We start from the raw sequence: 22,884 nt of genomic DNA, 5'->3' as shown, positions 1-22,884 counted from the left end.
TATTGTTGTAACGTAACAAAAACACGGAAGTCTGAAACGACTCATTTCACACACATTTACAGAAAGGTGGAGAAATCAAAACAGGGGAAGAATGGATTTTTTTCATTCTCGGGGGGTTTGTAGACATGCCAGGGACACATATTTAAGGTAGAGAACCATTAAAAAGTCCATTTTGCATGATATGTCACCTTTAAAGGTATCCAAATCAATCTACTGACGTCTAAAATGCTGCGCAGGAATACATGATACAAAATAACAGAGAGTTTTCTGAATGGACATGAGCAAATTAGTCAACATAATGACAACTCCCAAACACTCTTCCCTCTTGTTCCATCAACAGCACAGATTTCTGGCTACAGTCTCAGGATGCTAAAGAGCTTTTACTGCAGAGGATTTCGCACATGGAGGCAGGAGGCTCCAGGGACTCATCACACTAACTGAGGTCATTAACTATTACCACATTCTGCAAAACAATATTCTGTGGACTCCACACCGATGGTACAGGGCTCCAGCAGCTTTTTTTTTTAAACCAAGAGGACTTCATTATGAACACATTTCAGGTACAATTCAGCAAATACATCCAGGAGTTAAATGGTAAATTGCCAACTAGTGAATTTTCAGGTCCTTGGTGTGTCATCACATTGGTTAAATTTATTTATTTGTAGTCATCAGTTTAATTATAATCAGTCCTGCCACCCTCTCCTAATTCATCTTACAAAATCTAATCCTCATTTGCAACTCTTACACCCCATCATAATTATAATCAAAAACATCACCATCATCATCACCATCATCATCATCATCATCATCATCATCATCATCATCATCATCATCATCATCATCATCATCATCATCATCATCACCAACACCATGAACAATACTCAAAGTAATCAATCACTCTCTGCTTGCCTGCCTCTCTCAGTCTCAGTGCTCGTTAAGACTCATTTACCACTTTACCTGTTGTCTCTTCTCAAATTCCAGTTTAATGGGAGACTTGATGCAGTTGCAGGTGTCGTGGTACGTCTGCTTCAGTGCCAACTCCATGAGGTGTTTGTGGTACGCCCCCGCCATGTTTCCACACAGGAAAATGATGATGTTCGCCAAAATCTGTTCAGGAAGAAAAGAAAAGAGCAGGAATTAGATGATGATCAGATACAGGTCATTTTCAAGTCAAATGTATAAAGTGGATGGGTCATATTTTGGAATTTGAAAGTGTAAACAAATACATGATTCAACAATACTTATTGTAAGTGTATCAATTAATACACACAAAAAAAATGGAGTATCAGTAATGCAACTGTATCTCCAGCAGCCATGGTTTAAACACAACTCCTCACCTAAGATTAAATGCTTGGGTTAAATATGCATGTTTTCATTCATGATGAAGACATCAGCTGTTCTATGTCTGGACGAGGCAGTTGAAAAAAATGTTTAAATTAAAAAACGACAATATTTTCAATGCCTAATGGACTTCTAGTGTAGCGTTTAATGGCAAGGCTAATATCTTGACCACTTATTAGTCAGTAACGTTCAATCAAGGTCTGTTTGAGGTTGATTCTTAATATTTTTGCCAGGTTTACAACCTGCTGAAAGGTCCCCCAACTGAATAAGAGAGAAAAATCGATTCAATCTCAACTGTAGCCGACACAACAGGCTCAGGGCCGAGTAGCGACCTCAGTGAGAACAGAAGAAACAGAGGGTAGAATCAACCAACATGAACTTCTCACCTCAATCCCATGACAGTGCATAAATCTTTAAAGCAGAGTTTAGAGCAGCTTTGGGTGACGTTTTATCTTGGACTACAGACAAACTTAAAGCAATGAAAAACTGAACTGGACACGGTAGGTCTGCAGTCACACAAATTAAGGCATTCATCTAACTTTCACTGAATACCAATTGTTATTTCTGATCTTGGATGACCCCTGGGCCTCGAATCAATCCAGCTGTAGTTCTTTTTAGCTTCTTTAGGAAACTCAAAGCACACTGAAAAGGACAAATCATTTTATACTTCTAAATCCAGTAAAATGTGTAAAGTCAAGATCCAAGAACAAACTTAAGCATACTCAAGATAGACAGACTGTATGCTTTGAGCCCATCTCCTGAGCTGAGACTATGGACAGATATAAAGTAGGCAGGCTCTTAGCACATCATTTAAGACACCAAGCAGCACCTCGGTATTCCACAAATAGAGAACTCCTCCAGCTCACTGATCACTGACCCCAAAGATATGAATGAAATCTGTACAGCGTTTCGTGAATCTCTTTTTCGGTGAGTCTTCATTAGACACCACCGATACGACCTCATTCCTTGAGAATCTTGAGTTTCTGACTCTATACACGGATTCCTCTGAGGCGCTGGCATCTCCTTTAATCTCAGAAGAAATACCAACATCAATTATATCAATGAGAAATAGAAAAGCCCTGGAACCAGACGTTTATTGGTAGAAATTTATAAAAGGTTTCAAAATAAAGCGACTGCCACTTCTTTCAGTGTATAATGAATCTGAGGGAAGGGGTTCTCTATCGCAAACATTAACGCAAGCATCCATAACAGAGCCTCTAAAGAGCTACAAGGACTCTACACACTTCATACAGACCGACATCTTGAAGACTCTGGCTAAAGTGTTTGCAATGGTACTTGAAAATCCAGTCCTGAATTAAAAACATCTTTTATTCAGTCGATTTTGCAGAAACTTGGTGTATTCCGGGGACACAAAGTCAACCCTCTAAAAAGTATTTGCTATCCAATACATAATCTTGCACTCCAGCTATGGCAGATAGACATTCCCTTCATTATTAATCCCTCTGGGTTTAGCTACCAAGGGATCAATACAACACAATCTATGTCTTCTTATCTTTTTTCTGCCAACTTCTCTCCTTTGATCGATGAAAACAGTGAAAATGAATGTCTTACCAAAATGTCTTCACATGTTTCAAAGTATTGTGCTTCTCTCACACAGGACATTTTCCACAACTTTTCATGTAGCGTCATGTATTCCTGCATCAGCTACATTTCTCTTGGTCAACCAAAGAGGAAGAAATAAAAGCTGAATAAACCAAGTGGCTAACAGTGTCTGCACCTCACTTCAGCTCAAATTGATTTTCCCTGGACTTCAAGTTTTGCCTGTTTCTTAATGAGTGAAATTAAGACAAACACCACATCCCACTGCAGACTGAATTTGACCACAGCATGGCTTAAGTGGTGAAGTTGCTGTTAATCATAGTGTAAAGATCACTGATGCTTTGGACAATGTTGCTTCTTATGATGAGTCAGCAAAGAATATCCAGAGCTGATGACTGAAAGGAAGAAGAGGCACAAGTACATTACAAGAAATAATATTCAGATTTAAGCTTCATCTCAGGTTCAGTTTGTTTTTCTCCTTTATTTAATTTTTTGCTTAATCACGTTTGTGCACCATGTTTTAGAAATTAAAGTATTAAAGTCAAGTGTGATAAAGCAAGCTGAGCTCGACATGTACCAGATCAAAACTTTTCTGAGGAAGCCCTTCATCAGGATTATTCTTTGATTTATTTTTCCTAACATCACCCAAAGGCAGAACTTCATATTTTCTGTTTCAACAACCAGTAACATAAGTGACTCTGATGTGACGTTAGAATTATAGGGTCCACAGGCATCACTGTAAACCATCAAGTTTTGGACACATGCTCTGTTCATATTGTAAGCTTTAATAGGAAAGACAGTTTTGAATTTGAGTTAAAATTAAAATATGTTTATATTATTTATATGGTAACTATTTACATACAAGTTTATGTAAGTTATTATTTGTGTATGTATGTTGTTATAATTATTTCTACAGCGTCATCTAGTTGGGACCAAACGTGTTGAATGTACTTCTGTGGTTCTAATTACATTTACCTGGAGCTCGGTCATCCTGGCCTCTCATTGGTTGGTTCTGGAACATGTGATAGAGTGACAAGGAAGTGTGGTTATGCCGATCCAGTGTGCTAAAAAGTGAAGCGCTTCAAGAAAGTTATCCGTCTCCATCCTGCTGTTTCTTATTAATTGAGTGAGCCAACTATCACCCATTGAACCCTCACGTTACAATATCATAAAGAACAGTTGGACATTAAAAGCTATGGTAACCATAAAGAGGACTGTGATGGTACTATGCGTCTGCATGCGTTACGTCTCTTGTTCATTGTTCCCTTTATGCGGTCATCATTGCACTTTGACAGCAGTAAATACAAAACAAAAACTGTTGTGTTAAATCTGACACATCACAGCTAACAGCCGATGCTCTGCAGCTCAACCACACAGTGTGAGTGGAGCAAAGTCTTGTCAGTGTTATTTTTCATTTCATATTAGTGCTTTATTTTCATTCACATTTCATGCATAGTGCTTCTTGTAACGGCGCTACACAGGAAGCTCCATTACAGGAGCCATTATGAAAGAACAAGCTATTATAGGCAGGTGAATACATAAAGCTCTTGGGAGCACTGCTAATCTTGAGGTTGATATATGCAATTTAAAGCAAATGGACAATTTAACGGTGTCATGTTTCAAAACAAAACATTTTTGACCTCTACTTCACACTTTTTCACACCCAGGCCCGTTCACACCGCCTTGTGTCTTTCTCACAAATTAACAAGTTAAAGCTGGGGTTGGTAGTCAGATTTAGATACAGTTTTTGCTGTACTGGTTAAAATGATCTTTATGTCCCGATGGTAATCAATAAATAATATGTTCTTTAAAATGAGTGAAAGTAGGAGTAAACCTGGGAAAACACCAACCAATCCCTGCCATCAGCAGCCAAATGATGAAACCAATCAAATCCCGTCCTGCCGTTCTGCCTGCCTCCTGCAAAGCGTACATTTCATGTTTGTTTGTGCTTTTAACTTTCACTATGAGAATGTTTTGGTGTTCTCTTACCGCTGAGTGAGACATGAGTTGACGTAGTGCAAAACACAAACGATGTGCTGAGGACCGGTTTTGAATCAGTCATGATCATATGGTCGCGAATCATGCTCGTGCATGTGAGCAGGGGCGTTGTTTTGGAGGAGTTCCGAGGGGAGGGGGGGAGGGGTTAGACGGAGTCCTGAGGAAGTGCTATATTCAAATTCATGCTAGTTTTCCGTGACTACCAACCCTAGCTTTAAAGAGTTTTACTTTGTCATAGAAACGTTTTCTGAATCTGCCAAAAACTTAGATGTTATCAGAAAGTCTGCTTGCCAAATGTGAAGACTTGAACTCCAGTCTTTATATCTTGAAGCTTAAACAATACAAAGAAAGAAACAGTTTCCTGATCAGAAATCAGACTCAGACATGTTTATTCAGACGCAGGCTTTTCTAAATGTGTAGAATATGAAGGTGTTGAATACATCAGCAACATCATCAGGCCTTTATTTTACAATGAAGCAAACATCATGGACAGAGGCCATGAGCTCCAGAGCAGTCCGTCTTTGTTTGCATCTCTTCAGAGTGGACATAATGTGTCTTTGTTTTTCCACTGAATTAACTCCCTGCACACATTGTTAATAACTGAGAAGAGAAATCTTGACTGATTTTTCTCCTAAGTAAATGCATCACATTTACAAGCCTTGGGCTGTGACTGTTTATTTAGCTTACAAAGCCAGACACAACAGTCTGACCTTGTGTTATAGAATAAAGTTAAGAGCAGAGGGCTCAGAAAGGTACATGATGACTGAAAAGCAAGCACATGAAGATTTACTGAAGCCTTTGAAAGCTGGTTTACAGAGAGGGATTCAGCAGCCACATATATTGTTAGCGCATTTAATTATCTCTCTTTAAACAGCTCTGAGGCATCAGACTCATTCTCTTTTGTGAGTCTCTCAATTAAATATTGAATACACGAGGTGATTAAAAAAATTCAGTGGACAGCACTGCAACAATATTGTTGTGTTCATAACCTACATTTGAAATAAAAAAACATCTTGACGAAGGCAGTAAAAAGGGATATTGCACTAGTTAGACTGACAAGTAACTCATTGTTTATAATAAGTTACATCACAGTGATGTTTCATTTGCTTCTTCGTCTGGACCATTGACTGTATAATGATTCTAATGCGTTTGTCGTCTAATCAGAAAACATACATGTAAACAGTTAACTGAAAGTATAAAGTTTTTCTATCAGTGCAGATTGCACTCAGTCTGACCTGAATTCCTCTCTATTAGCTGACATCTGTTAGACAAGACCCTGACAGCTACAGAGACCATCTCAAAGGTCAGCTGTGTGGATCTGCTGGCCGTGAGAATCAGCCATACCTCACTACGACCCAATTACAGATAACAGCCAGGTTAGGTGAGGGTGGCTTGTAAAGGGCTCCGAGCCTCATGGTGAATTCCGTGGGATTATCTGAATCAGAGAGCTGAGCCCTATGCAGCCCATTATGGATGTCATTTTACGACCATGGTGGAGGAAGACAGCTATCAAGGATCAGTGTGAAGGTGAATCTTGTTTAATGACCTGTTGTAAAAAGATAACCAGCTGATGTGCTTTCATTATCTGTCTGACAGAGATGAGCACCGATACCTTAGCATTATAAAATAACACCCTCTCTACTGAAGAGAGACTCTACCCTTTTAACAAAACGTCATTCACACTGCAGACTTCTTTATTGGCTACAAAACCTAAACTCTTGATGCATTCGTTGGAAATGAAGAGGTCTTTTAACTCCAAACTCAACCTTTTAATGATAAAAGGAGATAAATCAGACAGCGATGAAAGTTTCATATAAAGTCTGCAAAGGCAAAACTCTTGGATTTGGATTCAAATGATTCCTTATTTCCCTTCAAACAGGTACCGCATTTGATATGCAACAGATGTCACCTCTGAGAGTCTGTCAGAAGAAAAAACAATAAAGTGTGACTACTGCGATGAATTATTAATAACTAAACACTCAACAAATAATGACAAAGAATTACATTTAACGTTGTTTGGATCTTAAACACAACGGGTAACATACATTTTTCATTCTGTATTCTCATGAAGATGAGTTGAAAGTCTTGACTTTGAAATAGAACAACTTTGTTTCATTAAACATTTATACCAACTGCTGTACAATAGAGCTCAGTACAATAATAACAGATTACACTTGAGTATTTCTGTATCTCGTCTCAATCCCCAAGCAAGAACAAAGTTGAAATGATCCGTCTCATATGTCCAGCAGAGGGCTTTCACCTCTTCAATAAATTAGCCGGTTCATTGAGACTCCAGTGAGGCAGCACTGTAAAGTTTAATGGACTCGGCAAAGTGGAGATGTCAGCATGGTTCCCCCTCACATAAAGCCCCGGGCAGTTTAGATACACACTGACGAGAATAATGTACACGAGTGTGAACATTTAATGACTGACATTTACAAATCTGTAGTAGCACGGACATGTGTTATTTTATAGAAATAGCTGAGTGAATGTAAAATATTCCCATTATCAGTGTACACTACACGAGTACGCCTGTTGGTGTGCGTGCAGTGTGTGTGCACTCTGATGGAGTGGTTTGACATTTCAGGAACCTACAGTGCATTAACTCACTGACTTTAGGAGAATAAGATGAAAAAATTGTTTGCAAGTAAATATGTGGCTACAGTTGGCAGCCAGATATCTGATGCTAACATCAGGCAGGAAACAAGAACACAGTCTGAATCTGTAGGAGCGTCACAGACTTTCCTTTTCATAAGCTCCTGAGCTCACTGGTGATAATGAAAGTAATAAAACATAACATTTTTCATCCAAAAATATGTTGTTCTATTTTTCCAGGGATGCTATGTGTCAAACTGTTTCTTTACTGGGCACAGCCTCCTCCTCTGGGCCTACCTTTAAGGCTGATAGCCCGTCGCCTGCTTCTGACCCCGCTACGATCTCTGTTTTCTTTTGCACAGAGATTCAGAGCGTGTTGTGTTAATCTACAGCTGATACATGTTGCTGTTTATCACACAGACATGGTTACATGAAGAATAGAGAGGAGGAGACAAAGTACACGGCCGATGTGCGGGCGATGAGCAGCGATCCCGGAAGTGCTGTAAATGCGGGAAATACAATGCCGCCAAGCGGACCAATCACAGGGCTTGCGGCTTGCGTCCATTCTACGGGTAGTTACATTGGAGGAGGCGCACATCAGTAGGGTTGCAAAATTCCAGGGATTTTCAAAGCTGGAAACTTTCTATGGGAATAAACAGGATTTAACCAAGAATTTACTAGATTAAAGGTTGGCTCTTAACAGGGAACTTAAATATAGTTGGGGAAATATATTTTAGCATAATCCTTTCCACCCCTTTGCAACCCTACATTTCAGCTACGTGCGTAGGCCTCTGTGTAGGTACGGGAGTTTCGCTACCCTCCGGCGTAGGTTACACCATCGATTCGACACAGAAGTATAAATCAGCCTTTACTGTAAAAGGTTCGGGCAACCAGACAAAGGTTCATAGCTTCTGTACACAAAAGTGGTATCCATTTACTCCTGTGGGGAGTAACAAGCAGTGTTGGACAGAGCAGTACTACAGATAGGTCTAGTTCACACAAGCTATATGCCCCCATAACAAGATTGAGAAGCTGCAGATCAATCTGTGGTCTGAAATTAGTAGATACGTTTATTTGTGGGACACAATGATGAAGATGTCCTCACTGTCTGATCGTTCAGTTTATGCTCATGACGTCCCTGCAAGTGAGGCTGCATTGGGCTACATTTGATTAAAGTGAAGTACCAAAAGCTTAAGAAATGCACTGGACAACTATCAAGAAATATTGTTAACTAGGCTATGTTTGAACACGCAAGCATGAGTTAACTAGCGAGGACCCACATGAAGGTAATTCCGAAATATGCTTACGTAACCAACCTCTGTAAAGTTAACCATCACCAGTCGACCAACTTGTCAACAGCTAACTAGAAAATCAAGAAGTGAAATAAATACGATTGTAGTAGAGAAGTTGAAACTTCGATTAAGGTAGAGTCAAACAAGTTGATCCATCTCCTGTTCCTCAGTAACTACGCATATTATGTTTCAATGAAGAATACTTAAATGAAGCACACATTTTTTTTCAGCTGTGATGGAAGGAGAAGTTTTTATTATTTGAACACGTAAAAAAGGTGAGCTGACACAGGCTTTGGTTTTAGATTATCTAAAGTGTCTGAAACCATTCAAGACTCAATCTGAAAAATGTTATCCAGAGACTTATAGATAAATGGAGGCAACTTCAAATGTTAAACAAGTTGTATCTGGTCTCAAAGCCTTTAGTCATCTAACAAACTGCTGTTACAGATTTAAGGATGTTTCAGCCTCCAAACCACAGGAGTTTGAGGACTAGTACAGCATTTCTCTCACCAAATGCTTCTCAGCAGATTACAGCATCTGGACCAGTGACCTTTACATCCCCCACTCAGTAAGCACCTATGAGAAATGCATTCAGAGAGATATTTCATCCACATTTCAAGACTGGGTACAGTCAAAATAACAGGTCAGTGACTCCAATGCAATGATTTACCTTCAGGAGTTGTTGGTTAGACCAAATGGGCAATCTGAAGGCAGCTTGGGCTACAGTGACATAAGATGTACTGTTCTCATTATATTTGACATTTTGAGGGCTCAACTATTTAAATACTGATTTATTTTTTTTCCAACAGCCAGAACCATCATGGATGAGAACAATCTGGACTGCTGGTATAAGTCTCATCTTTACAGATATATCTCACATATGGATGCATTTCTTTAAAGTGAAAAAAGCTAAAGACATATCCTGGATAAATATGAGTAATATTCTCCATCGTCATTCAACCACAGACTCTTATGAAGTCATAAAAGTCAGATGACAAGAAGAGCATTTTGAAATAGCATGCAAGCTGATGTGCAATCTTATGTTTAACATGTTTCATTGCTATTAGTGCATTAGTCATGCCTTTCTCAAAACATCTTTCATTTCATAGAAAGCAGGAGAGTTTTTCATATATAAATTCTGCCCAGCATTTATCCTCCGACAGCCTTAGAGCATCCTCCTCACGTCAATGCTCTTATCTAGAAAGGAAGATGCAGGCCAACGCTTGTCACGACACAAAAGGTTAGACGTCATTGGCACATCGCCAGAGAAACACAGAAGCTGAATATGCATTCATGCACACTCACTGCCTGATGCACACCTCTGAGAAGATGTTGATGTATAAAATAACATACTGAAAGTGTTGACGGTTAATCCTGCAAATTAAAAGAACTGAAATTATGCTCATTGTTTTACAAAGCTGACCTCAATGACCAAATACAAAAATCAAGTTCAGTTGAAATGGTTTGACAGAAATCCAATATCCAATGTTATGTGGACAAATGTCTGTTCTCTCACTGTATACTATGTTGTTTATTGCACACACAGGCTTTAACACACATACATGCTCTACCTTCATGCTAAAAATTAACGGCATGCTAAATGGAAACAAAACTTTCCTTTTCAAAGAGGATGCATGGAGAGCATTCATGTCTGAATGTGTTTTGTTTCAGTGTTCAGCACACACAGTCATACATACCAGTACACACTTTACTGTTTCCTGGCTCCATGACAACACACAAAGAAAATGGCTCCTTATCAAATAAGATGCACAACAGAGTGGAAATACAGCTCCTGATCTCAAAGAAGCAGATGAAGTAAAGCTACATAAAATGATCACTGTTTGATTACTTAGAAGACCTCATACATAAGCAGTTACTCGTGATCTCTCCCTGAGATGTTTGTGTCTCAGGGCCAGAGGGAGGAAAGCTTGGAGAATATGATTAAAAGTCTCATTTCAAGCCTGACTTTAAAGGATTTCATCACAAATCAAATGAGAAGAACAGGGGGAAACACCGCCAGGCTGCTTCATAATATCACTGAAGACACTGTTATTAAAAATCTTACTTTTATATGAAAGTGTATTTAAAGAAAATTCTTAATTTTCATAGTCAAAGATTTTTTTTTTTTATACAAGACAAGTTGAAAGCTAAAGTGTTTTATTAATAAGAGGTCTTAATTGACACACAGATTTAAAGTGACAAAAATGTTTGATATTTTATCCATTATCTGGATTTAGTTATGGAAATCCATAATGTCCACTTTCAGTAATATATGCATGCAATTTAACCCTCCTGTGAAACTTCTGCTTGGCTTAATTAGCGTAATCAACATATAAAATGAAAATGGTTCATTTCACATATTTGACATATCTGCTGGAGCTGGGATCGAATAGAGACAAGCTGGCAGCCATTAGATCAGTGAGGGACACTACTGTGGGTAGAGCAACTTCCACTACTCTATAACCAAGGCCCTAATTTCACAGTGGATGACAGGTTAGTGGCATTCAGAGGTCCCTTCCATTTTAGGCAATATATGCCTTCCAAACCAGCTGAATACAGCTTAAAAATCTGGGCAGCATGTGACAGAAGAGGTGTCTCCTGTTAATTTATCAACATCACTTCATAAAAAAATTATTTCAAAATGTAAAATAAAATAAACAAATATCTAAGTCATCTATTATTATTTTTTACTTTCTGTAAAGCACTTTGTAACTCTGTTCAGAAAAGTGCTATATAAATAAAGTTTATTATTATTATTATGTAAGACTATTGTATTTATATTTATGACTTTTCAATGTACATTAAAAAAAGTTTTAACATGAATTTTCATAAAAACAAGTGAGTTATACTAATTGAGCCATGATCTGAGAATTAAAGAACATCATTGCACTAAATATTGATTTAAATGGTTATTAATGGAATAAATAATGAGATTAAAAAACGATTTGGGGGGATTTTTGGGGTTCTGACACTTTTTGATAATTGAATATTCCCCAGGTCAAGTTGACCCAGGAACATTATTGCTGTCCCTGAGAAATGAACATAACAGGAGGGTTAAGTTCTTGTTATGAAATGTTTGATTAGTATCTCTTTGGGGACGTATCTACTTAAATCTACCAGGAACTTTTGAATGCCTTATATTTGGTCTTTCTAGCTGCTCTGGGCAAATGTCCGCAACACACCACTACTACTTAACTTCAGAAAGCATCAGGTTATAAAATCCACCTGAACATAACAGAAGCTACTGTGGGTGCTGTTTCCATGGCACACTGGCGGTATCTCCATGTGATTACTCAACCAGAGATATGCCAGTGACAGGTGCAAAAACAGAAAAACAAAGCAGCCTTGATTATGTTTCATAATTGTAGCTTTAAATAATCTGTATTGGAAGATCAAGTATCATCATGTCAAAGCTTAGAAAAATACTGCGACAGCTTCTTTTATAAACTGGTGTTTGGATGCCTTAATGCTCTGGCTTTGTCTTTAAGCAAACTGCAGCCATCTGGAACAACCACTAAGAGCATTACCATTCATGCCCAATTCATCCCCTGCCATCCTTAAAACCACAACCACGGATTTGGCCTCAAACACAGGCAACAAACTGGTGGACAACAACAGTAAAAAAAAACAACAACAAGTAAAATACCTTTGATATCACAAAGAGCAGGCAGGAACTGGCCAAGCCTGTGTTTACTAGTGGGCACTCCAGTCTTTGGCAGTGTCTCGTTCAGCCCAGCATGCCGTCTCTACTGCAGATTGAGTAACAATCTGTCTACTTGCAATAACGTCTTTGTAACTTAACACGCACACAAACACACTCTAAAAATATAAGGGGCTGTCTCTGTCAGCTCCCACAAGCTAAAAAAAAAGATGCAATCTCCTCAAAAGCTGATGGCATCACATCCTTTTTCAGTCCAATTAAATAGAGTGTTTTGTTTTCTCCTCTACTCTGCTTGTTTCAATCATTCTTTTTCTCTCCATATTACTAATCGAATTTTTCCACTTCAAATACACTTCAAATCTCTATAAAAGTCCCCCCCTACCACACACACACGCACAAGCACACACACACACACGCACACACACACACACACACACACACACACACACACACACACACACACACACACACACACACACACACACACACACACACACACACACACACACACACACACACACACACACACACACACACACAAACAAAGCTCTTTTAATGGCATAAGAAAACGAAATAGCCAAAATGCCCTTTTAATGTAACTTTTTGCATACATTGCAAAAACATAAGATGCATGAAGGCAGAAAAAGTATCTTCATCACCTAGTCTGTTTCTGAACCCACCTTAACACCACCTGTTTTCACTAGCTTAAATATGTATTTTACACAGTATATTATATCATGACATTTTCTTTTATAGTTTAGTTTAGTTTAGTTTATTTATTATTCACCGTGTCGTGCACCTTAAGGTGCCCAGCCCATATGGACTTACAAGACACTACAAAAACAAAACAAAATAGGAGCATAGTATTTAGGTTTGTTACAACTGTTCATCACAACGTTCCGAATGATTTATATGACTATGACTAAACAAACCAATCAGAAACTAATTGATAGTTCTGAAACTCCTGTTTTGTCTGAACTTAAATGTTTTCCCTCTTCCAAGGAAGAATGTAAAAGGACCCTCCTCTTCGGCAGACTCTCTACAATAATTGTGCTGACAGGCACAGTGACCTGATGCACGAGAGGAGCTGGCAGATAGTGACCATGCAGCATAACGCCCCGGGCGTCCCAGATGCCATTCTACAGCTACACATGAATGAACTGAAGGCTGAGTCCAAATAGCAGGCCATCACAGCAGAGTTCTCACAATGGAAATAAGGATGGTTTGAGAGAGTTAGTAATCCAGAGAGTCACGAAGATACAGGCAAGAATCCTAACAAAGTTCAGGGAGAAAACTTTGAATGCACAAATTCACTATCATGTGTGTTTATACGGAAAGTTGTTGTAAAATGGAACAAAGGAGACATTTCCTGTTAGCTAATATTATGAATGATCCATTATTTCTGAGGAGAGATAGGTCCTTGTTCGAATGCTTGGTGAAGAATGCATATCATATCATATCATGCAACAGCTTGTGTTGGTATGACAATAAAGCACCTTGAATCTTTGGATCCTTGAAACACTTTGCATTCATCAGTTGAAGATGCTTCGAAAACCTCAGTGACGTTTATATTGTATGATGAAAACTTGCACCATTAATGTGAAAACCATTTATGATAAATACTTCCTTTTATATGTAGGAAGCTAGGATGGAAACCAGACAGGGTAATAACTACTGTTAGTTCTTTTTAGTTGTAATGAAGCCCAGAAATGCAGAATTTAATTCTGTCTATAAAATCTGACCGGAGGTGATAAGTGGCATTTCTGACTGGTTTAATAAATGTTGTTTTATTTATGTATTCCTTGAAATTAGCCGGAGGTGCATCAGAAATAACTAATGCTTGAAAGCAGGTCAAAATAAGCTCAAATTAATGAACGCATTTATTATCCAGATAATTTCTTTCCAGATACGGTTATTCATTTTTCTCTCCTGAGCAAATGAAGTGATGAACATTTTGTGCCTCAAACAGCAATGCTGCAGGAAAGAGGGGTGACCTTTTAATAGAGTATTAGAAAAAACACATTAGAATTTCTATCGCTCACCTGCTATGCAAACTTAATTTTAGTTTAAAGGTCATATTTGTTTGTTTGTTTGCTGAGAGAACAGACTGTGTGCTTAAAATGGTCAGAAATGATTCATTGGGAAACACACTAAATGCCTTAAAGGGGAAACAATGACATTAAGATCACAACTGGATAATAACAGAAACTACTGACAACAGAGGTTATACATTTATGTGAAGTATTGATAGGGCTGTAGTGTAGGCATGTCTGAATACAGCTTGTTAGCTTGTTGTAAGTACTGTGAGCTCTTATCGTACTGGAAGAGCCTGAGCAACAAGTGACATATGTTAAAGGGATATTTCACTATTTTTGAAGTGGGGTTGCATGAGTTATATTCATAGACTGTATAAACAATGGACGTAGTATCTGTGATGTTACCCATCTGTTCCTGAGCTATATTGGTAATGCTGAACTCCACCAGTCAAAGTGTGAGGTAAAGAGGCGGGGTTTGAGCCTCCAACCAACAGCTATGTGTTCCTGCCTGTCAGTCAAGTCAGTTATGTCCTTAAATGGGCAAAACTCGTAATCTTTTCTGAACCGTTGCATTAGAAATAAATTCATCCCCTGTACCGTGTGTGCTGATAGGGAAATGAGCTACGTAGACCCAGGCCGTTTTTTGAACCAGGCTGTAAACATGTTTATTAATACTGTAAAGATTGTCTTTTTTGAATTGGTGTGTATGTGGTTTCTGATGTTTCTGCAGCCAGCCTCAAGCGGATGCTCCATGAATTGCAGTTTATAACACTTCTGCAAGGGCTTCATATTGTGATACCGGAGGTTGCCGCTTGGTTACATTTCAACAGTGACTGTACTAGCAACAATGGATGCTGGTCATGCTTCAGTTTACTACAGACAGGGCCAGGTCACATGTTTCAATGGCCAAGCTAACTGGCTACTTCCTGCTACATTTTTGTTGTCACGCTTACCATACTGAACAGAACATTAGATGTTTATATTTTCCTTGAAATACATCTAAAAAAGTAGGATCATCTTATATATAGGGTTAAGTAACCAAATTTGAATATGCATTGACAACAGGGGACGGCATCACTTATCTGTATAGCAAGCGTACCCTTCATGACCATGGACTGTATAAATAATGGACTTAGTGTCCGTGATGTCACCCGTCTGTTTCTGAAGCGCTGTTTTCAGGCCAATTGTCGGCGGGAGCCATATTGCTGCTGTCAAGCGATTGTGATGTAAAGAGGCGGGCTTTGAGCCTCCTAGCCAATAGAACAGAGTGACTCAAGACTAGGCCAGAATGATTGATTGCTTGATTGATTTCAACTGAGAAGAAGTTATAATGTTGATTTTAAGGTAATGGTTATAATAATAATAATAATACCAACAACAACAACAATAATAATAATAAAAAAAATGTATATAGCACCTTTCTAGAACAGGTGTCACAAAGTGCTTCACAATAACAGAATAGAAAGTAACAAGCAAGACATAGAAAGAATTAGATAGAAGTAGACGAAATACATAAACACAACACACATAAAAACAGACAGATCAACCAAAGACTTGCTCACAACCCCATCCACATCAACAATCAAGCAGTCGAAATAGTGGATCACTTCAAATATCTCGGACTCACCCTGGACAATAAACTCAACTTTGATCAACACACCACTGACATTCACAAACGCTGCCAACAAAGACTCTCTGCCATCCGCAAACTCAAAGCACTTTCTGTCGCCCCCCACCTTCTACTGTTACTATACCAAAGCATCATCCAACCCATTCTCCTCTACTGTTCCTCCTGCTACTACAACATGCTAACTGTCTCCAACAAAAACAAACTCATACACACCACAAACACTGCCACCAAAATCATCCGCCTCCCCACACCCAACCTGTCTGACCTCAACAACAGAGCCATCATACGCAGAGCACGGACTATAACACTGGACCCCCAACACCCCCTCTACTCGGTCTTCACACTACTCCCCTCCGGTCGCAGATACAGATCCCCTTACTGTAGGCGAGCCCGGTTTGGCAGAAGCTTCGTCCCATCGGCCATAGCACTGCTAAACAGAATGCCACTGTAATGTGTCCGGTGTGTTTATATGTGTCCGGTGTGCATATATGGGTCCAGTGTGTTCATATGTGTTTTATATGTGTCCAGTGTGTTCATATGTGTCTGGTGTGTATATATGTGGGATGTGGTGCACCATTGCTGTGAGGCTGGGTGGATGTTTATGGTTATTGTGTTCATACATGTATTCCTGTACAGATGGTGGCAACAAATCTCCTTATTAAGGACAAATAAAGATCTATCTATCTATCTATCTATCTATCTATCTATCTATCTATCTATCTATCTATCTATCTATCTATCTATCTATCTATCTATCTATCTAAACAAATGGGTTTTCAACTGCTTTTTAAAAATGGCCACAATGTCTACAGCTCTCAGTTCCAGTGGAATACTGTTCCAAAGTTGTGGAGCAACAACCTTAAGAGCACAGTCACCCTTAGTTTTTAATCTGGTGCGAGGGACAGCCGGCAAACCCTGATTAGAGGACCTCAGAATCCTGCTGGAGTTATACGTCTTCAGCAGGACTCCGATACATGCTGTAGCCTGACCATGTATTGCTTTATCAATGAAGCAGAGGCGTTAAACTAATGTCAGGCAGCCAAGGAATATTATGACAGAGTGTAATATCTGAAGATGATTACATTTAAAAGGTATTGAAAAAATGATTTATTTTGAACGTGTTAACACAAAGACTGATCTTGTTTTATTCAATCATTTTCTATGAATAAAACTAGTTTCTTTATGAAAACAATATTTGGTTTACAAATTGTATTTTCTAAAAGTCGATCTTGAATAGGAGGGTTGTCTTCTAATCAAGGTCTTCCTCCATTTGGACCAATGTGGTAAGTTTTGTATTGACCTTCTCATTTCAACTCTTGGCATCAAATACAATAAGTGTTATCTAATCAAACGTTTCTTCTTCAGTCCTTCTGTGTTTGCACACACTTGGGAATTTGTCACAGTAACACAATTTCTTAAAGGTGACATATCATGCAAAATTGACTTTTTAATGGTTCTTTACCTGAAATATGTGTCCCTGGCATGTCTACAAACCCCCCGAGAATGAAAAAAATCCATTCTGCCCCTGTTTTGATTTCTACACCTTTCTGTAGATGTGTGTGAAACGAGCCGTTTCAGACTTCCGTGTTTTTGTTGCGTAACAACAATATCCGGTCTGTCACGGAGTCAGAGCTCGGAGCTTGTTCAGCCCATAGACTGTATAAAATAATACTGAATCCCTCCCCCGTTTTTCATTACCTGCACAAATGTGTGCTAACAAGGAGCTTATGAGGGAGGCATGCTAGTTGTAGGCTGTCTTAATAAACACAAAGGTCGGTTTTACTCCCCACGTCTGCAGATTTGAAGATCTAGTGGATGATTTTTATTTATCATGGATAAGTGCTAGCGCTAATTGGCATAGCCACATAGCTACATGTTCATAGCTGTAGCTGTAGCTGTAGCTGTGTACCAAGACACACGTCGACATACTGACTAATAAAACAACAAGAAACACTAAATCTGTGACCAATCCTTCATAAAAGGTCCTGCTGCCTTTCTGGCAGAGGTCGGTTTTACTCCCCACGTCTGCAGATTTGAAGATCTAGTGGATGATTTTTATTTATCATGGATAAGTGCTAGTGCTAGTTAGCATAGCTACATGTTCGTAGCTGTGTACCAAGACACACGTCTACATACTGATAAATAAAACAACAAGAAACACTAAATCTGTGACCAATCCTTCAGAAAGGTCCTGCTACAGGCGCCTCTCCGCCAGGATCAGATTCAGAGGGTTGAAGTAACGCGATCTCTGAGCAGCCGTGTATATTCAGCCAACATGTAAACATTAGATCAACGTGCTGGAGAGCCGAGGCACATCCACTTCCGGAGGGGGCGTGGTCAGAGGGAAAACAGAGTGTTCTGATGAGGAATGAAGAAGAGGACTTTTCAGGCATGCCAAAATCTGATTTCAAAGTGTTTTTTTTGAGCATAAACTTTAAAGACATGTTTTGGGGACCTCTTAGACCAATATATATTGATGAAAAAAGCGTGATATGTCCCCTTTAATGAACTAATTGTGACTGAGTTCACAATAGAAACACAGAGGTGTGTACGGTACGGTACAGACCCACATAGCATGAATCCACACTTGTGTTAGATCATCTTACCTGCCACACTACTGGCTCCATGTGATCAGCGGTGGTAGACAGGCAGACACTCAACACGATGGTGTGCGAGGCAGAGGTCAGAACGCTGGCAATGATGGCGTCCCGCATGGAGAAGGGCAGCATGGTGTAGACCACAAACACAATGAACAGGAAGAATGACACCTGTGGAGAGAGACACACATACATATGATACATCTGCAGAGGAAGGCAGTAAGAGAATATGAGTAAGAGTAAGAGCAAAGGATACACAAGAAAGGAAAATAGGGACAGAAATAATCAGTGTTGACAGTCCTGTGGGGAGAGAAAGTGCATGACCAGGTCTGGATACCACCAACAGAGACACTAAAGTGAGGTTTATTTCTGCACGGCTACATCATGGGCATTGGAAAATAAAGGGAATAAACATCAGCGCTGTAGGGACGTACTGAATATTAAGCAAGAGAATGAATCACAGGTGGTAACAACAGGAGGAGCAAATATGTAGTCCTCTTTGTGGCTTCAAGCATATTTCTTTGTTATGCAGTAAACATTTGACCAATCATAACCAGCTTACCTAAACTCCCTCCATCACAGGGAGCAGGACAGCTGACCAACAGTGCTCACACCTCTAATGCAGCATGTACAGCACTTCCCTTTTTACCCAAGCTCCACACACGCATACAAACACACACACACACACAGTTCCTTAATACACCATGTGCCACAGGGTTAAAAGAGCTCATCTGCTCCCCTGCAACGATAGAAAGAAGCCAGTGTTCTCACAGGCTACAGCCAGGTGCCTGTTAACCTTTCGTGGGTTATTTGCAGTGCCAGTGGGAAAGCGGGGTGAGGATGTAGAGGGGAGGAGGGGGGTGAGATGGAAAGAGGAAAGGAGCTCAAGAGAGGGGGAGCAAGTGAAAATGAGAAACACAGTGCCTTCTCTGTGTGAGTGTTGGTGACTAACATGCTTTCTACGGCCTCTTTCTAAACAGCCGACTATGATATGAATGTAAATGGGAGAAAAGGTCGAGGTATGGTCTCTTACTATTGAGAAAATGCTTGATTAAAAGAAAATGATAAGTGCGATGTCTTCCTTGTTTGCATATTCAACACAGATTTAATGAGGGAATGTTTACTGATTTGCCCAATGTTGAGTATCTGTTGTCAGAGCCTCATTTTCTGCATAATGATTAAATGATGGTGGACAAGTTTGACCGAGACACTTAACAATAAGAATACTGACATGATACTCCATAGGTCTTTTATATAGGGAACAGTTTTTCTGTATACCAGCAAAAGATAGAATATTCCCTAGAAAAAAACATACTGTTCTACAGTCATTAATGGATATTAAAGCTATAATATTCAATTTACTTAATTACAATTAACTGATTAGTACTAACTTAATAACTATTTATTTAGATTCAAGGACCATATATCATTTTTGTTGCTCACAGGTAAAACTCAACAGTTGCCAAAGTGGGCCTATTAAAAAAAGACAACTGCTGCAAAATGTTTCCTAATAATATTCAATAAGATTTGCTTATTAAAATCTGCAATGATGTTGTCATACAGCCTTACATATTAATCAGGTCATTTACGGGAGACAGAGACAAAAAATACAACCAAACTAAAGTATGAGTGTTTCTAACTGGAGAGCAGGACAGACTAAGTCACCTGGCAGTGCAGGTGTGTAAACTGTGAGTCCATGAAAACAGAGAGCTCCTGCTGTCAACAGAGGACCTCTCTGAATCAGAGGATATCAGTGCCTCTGTCTGCATCACTCACCATTCAGAATTCCCTGCCTTAATGCACGGCGCTGTTTTACCAACTTCATTGAATTTTTGGAAATGTTCTTAGAAAACCGGAAAATCTGAATAGAAGTGAATTTTCAAAGTAAGTTGTCGTCTCTTGTAGTTTGTTTATTTTATACAGATGCAACCCACGGTTTATTTTCCCCTTATTTCCCAGATCAAATCGCACTGCATCAGCTGTTGATGGCTATGACTGTGTTAAAAGACAAACTCTGCAGCAGGGCCATGGTGTTACATTTCCAACTGAGCCAGATTTGAGGACCAGGACAATAAAACGGGCGAAATTTAGCATTTCTTGCTGAAAATGATCTCAAACTTAGATGCAAAAATATAAACATTCACAATATATCAGTGTTATATCAGTATAAGGATCAACACATCAGTACTTGGCAAAATTCAAGTAGATTTGACTTCATAGATACAAACAGCTGATCAGTGTGCTGCAGGCATGTATGTGTAGTCTCTGTGAATAGTTCCAAAACAAAACTACTCATCTAAATATAGTGAACACTTATACAGACATTTATGTTTGCATCTGACTTTCTTAAAATGAGCTAAATGATGTGGTAAAATGAGCACCGTCTGTAACTGTTTATGGCCGAGCTTTTGTGCAGGTTCATCAGCAGGTCTCCCAACAAAGGGGCTGAGCTGACCAGGACCTCCTGTGTATAACACAGGTATTGTTAAAACAAGCTTCACACAACCCCAATGAAAAAACAACTGTCCCTTTAAGGTCCCTATAATAGAAGAAGACAGCCAGAAGCAAAGCAGAACTCAACAACCATCCTAAACAACACTGCATGTTTAAGACAATGAGAATAACTGTACAATAAATGTTTGTGCTAAATTTGAATTGTGCTAATCTGATTAAATGTGAAATGCCTTGAAATGTGTGTGATTCTGATAAAGCTGCTGAGCAAAAGTAACAGTCTCATATAGTTTGATACAAAGCTACGTCTACCAGGGCAAACAACAACACTGATATATTGCAATCTTGAGCCCTGATTTATTCCAATAACATCCCAAAAAATGAACACCAGCTGCCAGTGGCTTAGAAATCTTGTGGCAGCAGACCTTGTTTAAGCAATGAGTTGAGGGACTTCATGTAAGACAAATGTTCCCTGTAATTTGAGCATTCTAATTCAAACTAAAATAAGTTTACACACATTATTGTTAAAATTAGGTTTGGTGGTATTGAAAACCTCAGCTGGAAAATATCCCTCATCATAAGCACCATCATCCCCGTCATCATCTAAATAACATAGATATGTTTTGTGTTGTGTGCAGGTTTGACTCACATGAACCCAATGTTTCCTTCATGCTGTGTCTCATCCATCATGCTGAGCCTGACTGTCGCTAACTGGCTGCTATAGTATGACATTTTTATGAATCACCAGCAGAAACCTCAATGTATCGACAACTTATCTATTACTTTGACCATAACTACCAGCATGACTTCCACTGACAGCTGCAGTCCTTTGATATCCTCAGCACAGTGGGGATGAAGACAGAATCACAGCTGAAAGAATCTCTCATGCCCTCATACGTTTAGCTCGACCCATCTTTTAAGGATTTGAACAAATCTCCCACAGAAAGCCTCTCAAAAGCTGATGTTCCAAAGTTTGGAGAAAATCAAACCAGCTATCAGTTCGAAAAATGACACAGCACTGTTTTCAGGACTCAAGACTAGACTTGGACTTGCACACTGATGACTTTGACACGAGCATTGACCACATTCTGACTCCAAAGATAGAGAGGTGAGCTCACCTTACTTATTTATGCAGACTTTTATTCACAGTTTTTTTGTATAAGGCCCTCAATAATTTATTCTGTTTAGAGCCAGGGCTAGCTTGTGTGTACATTTACATGTGTGCTCATGTACACTCTTGTTCAGCCACAGTTACTGCCAGGATGCTTAAAGATATGCCACAAATTGTGCATTTTGTTTTCAAAGATCTTACAGCGAGTGATTGCAAAAGCAGATATTAGGAATGTCATGGTATTGTCAATTTTACAATATGTAAGAACAAAAATGTCTCTATACTGTCATGGACCCATGTTGGAATGACACGATAGGTCAAAAAGTGTAGTTCTGTTTCAGCAGTAGAGCAGAGTGGAGGGAAGTGGGAACTACATAGACCATCGTCCCATCATCCTTTTTGAAATTGCAGATGCTCCTTTGGTTTTTAAACCTGACCTGTGAAAGCATTCTGGTTCCTCAGTGTCAAGAAATGAGTAAGGGTGATGGACAAACAAAAAGCATCATACAGACACTAACAGACTGCAGTGACCTACACATCGGGGAATACGAGTAATATGAGAATCCACTTTGCAAATTATCACCTGAACAGATTTGAGAAGATGAAGGAAAG

The 22,884-nt window shown here is 39.1% G+C and overlaps 1 protein-coding gene across 4 annotated transcripts in view; it reads right to left on the bottom strand.

Annotated features, from left to right (window-relative positions):
* The window catches only part of adcy2a (adenylate cyclase 2a), an 83,228-nt gene that overhangs the window by 31,511 nt on the left and 28,833 nt on the right, over positions 1 to 22,884 (bottom strand). For 3 of the 4 annotated variants that reach the window (XM_034698435.1, XM_034698433.1, XM_034698432.1), the window contains 2 exons: positions 18,720 to 18,881; positions 958 to 1,107 (listed from right to left, as the gene is read on the bottom strand). In XM_034698435.1, coding sequence (XP_034554326.1) covers positions 958 to 1,107; positions 18,720 to 18,881 — 312 coding nt within the window. Of the gene's footprint in view, positions 1 to 957; positions 1,108 to 3,876; positions 3,914 to 18,719; positions 18,882 to 22,884 lie in introns of those variants that run through there. The other variant, XM_034698436.1, reaches the window with a different exon arrangement.

Source organism: Notolabrus celidotus, chromosome 12 (assembly GCF_009762535.1).
Source record: "Notolabrus celidotus isolate fNotCel1 chromosome 12, fNotCel1.pri, whole genome shotgun sequence".
NCBI classification, from domain to species: Eukaryota; Metazoa; Chordata; class Actinopteri; order Labriformes; family Labridae; genus Notolabrus; species Notolabrus celidotus.
Note: the sequence above shows the minus strand (reverse complement) of the source record. Positions and strands in the feature narration are given on the sequence as shown.